General features: G+C 46.7%; 2 protein-coding genes across 2 annotated transcripts in view; one reads left to right on the top strand and one right to left on the bottom strand.

Moving 5' to 3' along the window:
* Window positions 1–1,051, top strand: part of LOC122260535 (uncharacterized) — a 3,971-nt gene extending 2,920 nt beyond the window's left edge. Inside the window, exon 2 of the mRNA XM_043027876.2 lies at window positions 1–1,051. This exon is cut by the window's left edge and continues 457 nt beyond it. Coding sequence (XP_042883810.2) covers window positions 1–912 — 912 coding nt within the window. The 3' untranslated portion in view covers window positions 913–1,051.
* Window positions 1,052–1,691: 640 nt separating this feature from the next.
* Window positions 1,692–2,500, bottom strand: part of LOC122260524 (uncharacterized) — a 9,105-nt gene continuing 8,296 nt past the window's right edge. The window contains exon 12 of the mRNA XM_086532969.1: window positions 1,692–2,500. This exon is cut by the window's right edge and continues 259 nt beyond it. The gene's annotated coding sequence lies outside the window, so the exon portion shown is untranslated.

The raw sequence follows: 2,500 nt of genomic DNA, 5'->3' as shown, positions 1-2,500 counted from the left end.
GCGCGAACGAAGGAGGAGATTCCCGAGCGCGGAAGAGGGAAGGAGGAATCCGAGGAGTCCCAGGATGAGGACGACTCGCAGGGCGTCGACCCCATCACCCAGTCCATGCTCCAGTTCGCCCTCACGCCCGATCTCATGAGGGAGAGAGGCTTAGAGAGGCGGGGTTCCCTTCCCATAACCCCTACTCCTGCAGGTGGCAGACTCGACCGAAGGAGCTCCCTCTGGACGGCCGACGACAGACCGGCTCGTCGTCGATCGCCCTTTGATGAGGACGATGACGAGCGTCCGCCCTTCCGACACAGCCCACGGGAACACCACGTCAGGAGAGGGAGATCGCCTCGACGCAGCTTCACCGAGGAGAGGCGCTCCGAAAGACCAAAGTACAGAGAGCCCAGCCCCGACTATGACGAAAGTCCCCCTCGAGCTCCCTCTCGCAGGGATTTTGAGCCTGGTCGTCGGGGACATGCGCCTCATGGCCGACACCACGACCCCAATTACGACGATGATGACCGAAGGCACCATTACCCCGACGAGGATGACCGGAGACACCACTACCCCGACGACGATGACCGAAGACCCCACTACCCCGACGATGATGACCGAAGACCCCACTACCCCGACGACGATGACCGAAGACCCCACTACCCCGACGCTGAGTGGGAGTACGACCAACGCCCAAGAGCCCACAGTCGGGACGACCCTAGAGACGACTACCCAAGGAGCAGGCATCCGATGGACTCGAGATACGAAGACGACGACTACCGCAGGCAATCGGGATACGACCGCGATTATTACGACAACTCGCCGGAGCGGTACAGTGAGGGCGGCGAGAGGCGGAACTACTTTCGCCAAAGCAGCGACCCCAGGCACGGACGCGGCAGCCAAGCCTACAGCCATCCGCAGTATCGTTAATCTTTATATATAGATTATAGATTATAGATTATCCAGCGTGAGAGAGAGAAAGAGAGAGAGAGAGAGAGAGAGAGAGAGAGAGAGAGAGAGAGAGAGAGAGAGAGAGAGAGAGAGAGAGAGAGAGAGAGAGAGAGAGAGAGAGAGAGAGAGAGAGAAAGAGAGAGGAGAGAAGGAGAGAAGGAGAGAGAGGGAGAGAGGAGAGAAGGAGAGAGAGGGAGAAAGAAGAGAAGGAGAGAGAGAGAAGGAGAGAGAGAGGGAGAGAGAGAGAGAGAGAGAGAGAGAGAGAGAGAGAGAGAGAGAGAAAGGAGAGAGAGAGAGAGAGAGAGAGAGAGAGAGAGAGAGAGAGAGAGAGAGAGAGAGAGAACGAGAGAGAGAGCGAGAGAGAGAGATAGGGAGTGAGTGGGGAAGAGAGAGAAGGGAGAGAGAGAAGAGAGAGAAGAGATAGATAGATAGATGGATGGAGAGATGTTGAGAGAGAGACTGAGTGAGCCAGTGAGTGAAAGAGCGAGAGAGAATGAAGTTAATTACATTTGATAATTGTGTTGATTTGCAGGGGCTCTTATATAGGCTTTCTTGTTTCGTGCATTGCCTTTGCCACAACTGAAGTTTCATTTTGGCATTTATACTGATATTAAATCAAACACATATATATATGAATATATGAATGTCTTTCATAATCATGATGAAATAAATCTGGGATTTATTATAACTAAATTGTAGCAAACATCACAACATACACTACAACCAGAGTTTCAAAGGTTATCTACAAAACAAACCAATTATGCTTGTATCTTTAATAAAACCTGTATCTGTCTTGTAATCCTTAAAAGCCCTTGAATTAAGTGTGTATACAAATGAATGAATGAGTGAGTATGTGAGTGTATTAGTGTTTATATTTGTTGTGTTTTTATGCCTGCACATATAAGAGTGATTTATGGCGAGATAAAAACAAGGGGTAAAAAACATGGAGTGTAAACAATGGAATGATAAGCCGGTAGGAATATTTTTTCTTCTATACAATGGAACCGGAATGTGACAGTCCAGGAACCATCTACCTATGTACATTTTCATATTCTATATCACAGAGCTAAATTTTACATTGTGCTTATATACTATCAAGGTAAATAGTACACGACTCTTCTCACTTCAGTACAAAAGCTGGCACAGAAGGATATCATTTGTGATGCTTTTTGTGCAATATGTACTAAGCACAACGCCAAATGCATTATTACTGTAGATACTGAAAAACAACAAGGTATGTGTCTTGTCTTTGGATATAGCATGAGGCAGCATGAAAGGGCATGTAAGTTACCATCTTTGTGTACTAATGCAAAAGCATTTTTTCTGCCTAAAAGCATGTAGTGGAAATGACTTTTAATTAAAAAAAATATATATTAATATACATTTCTGCATAAAACATCTAAATGTATTTCCCAGGGTCAAGGTAGCACCAATTTACGACAATTTTCCATGTTCACTCTTTTGACGAGAATTCTTCCCTTTGGAAATTATTTGTACAAATATCTTCTTCCAAGTCCTATGACCCACAGCTAGGAAGGTCATCAACTCAGGTAACGGCTCCCACCAG

Source organism: Penaeus japonicus, unplaced genomic scaffold (assembly GCF_977035675.1).
Source record: "Penaeus japonicus unplaced genomic scaffold, GWHDUDI00000001_assembly GWHDUDI00000038, whole genome shotgun sequence".
NCBI lineage: Eukaryota > Metazoa > Arthropoda > Malacostraca > Decapoda > Penaeidae > Penaeus > Penaeus japonicus.
This window is presented reverse-complemented; position numbering and strand designations above follow the sequence as displayed.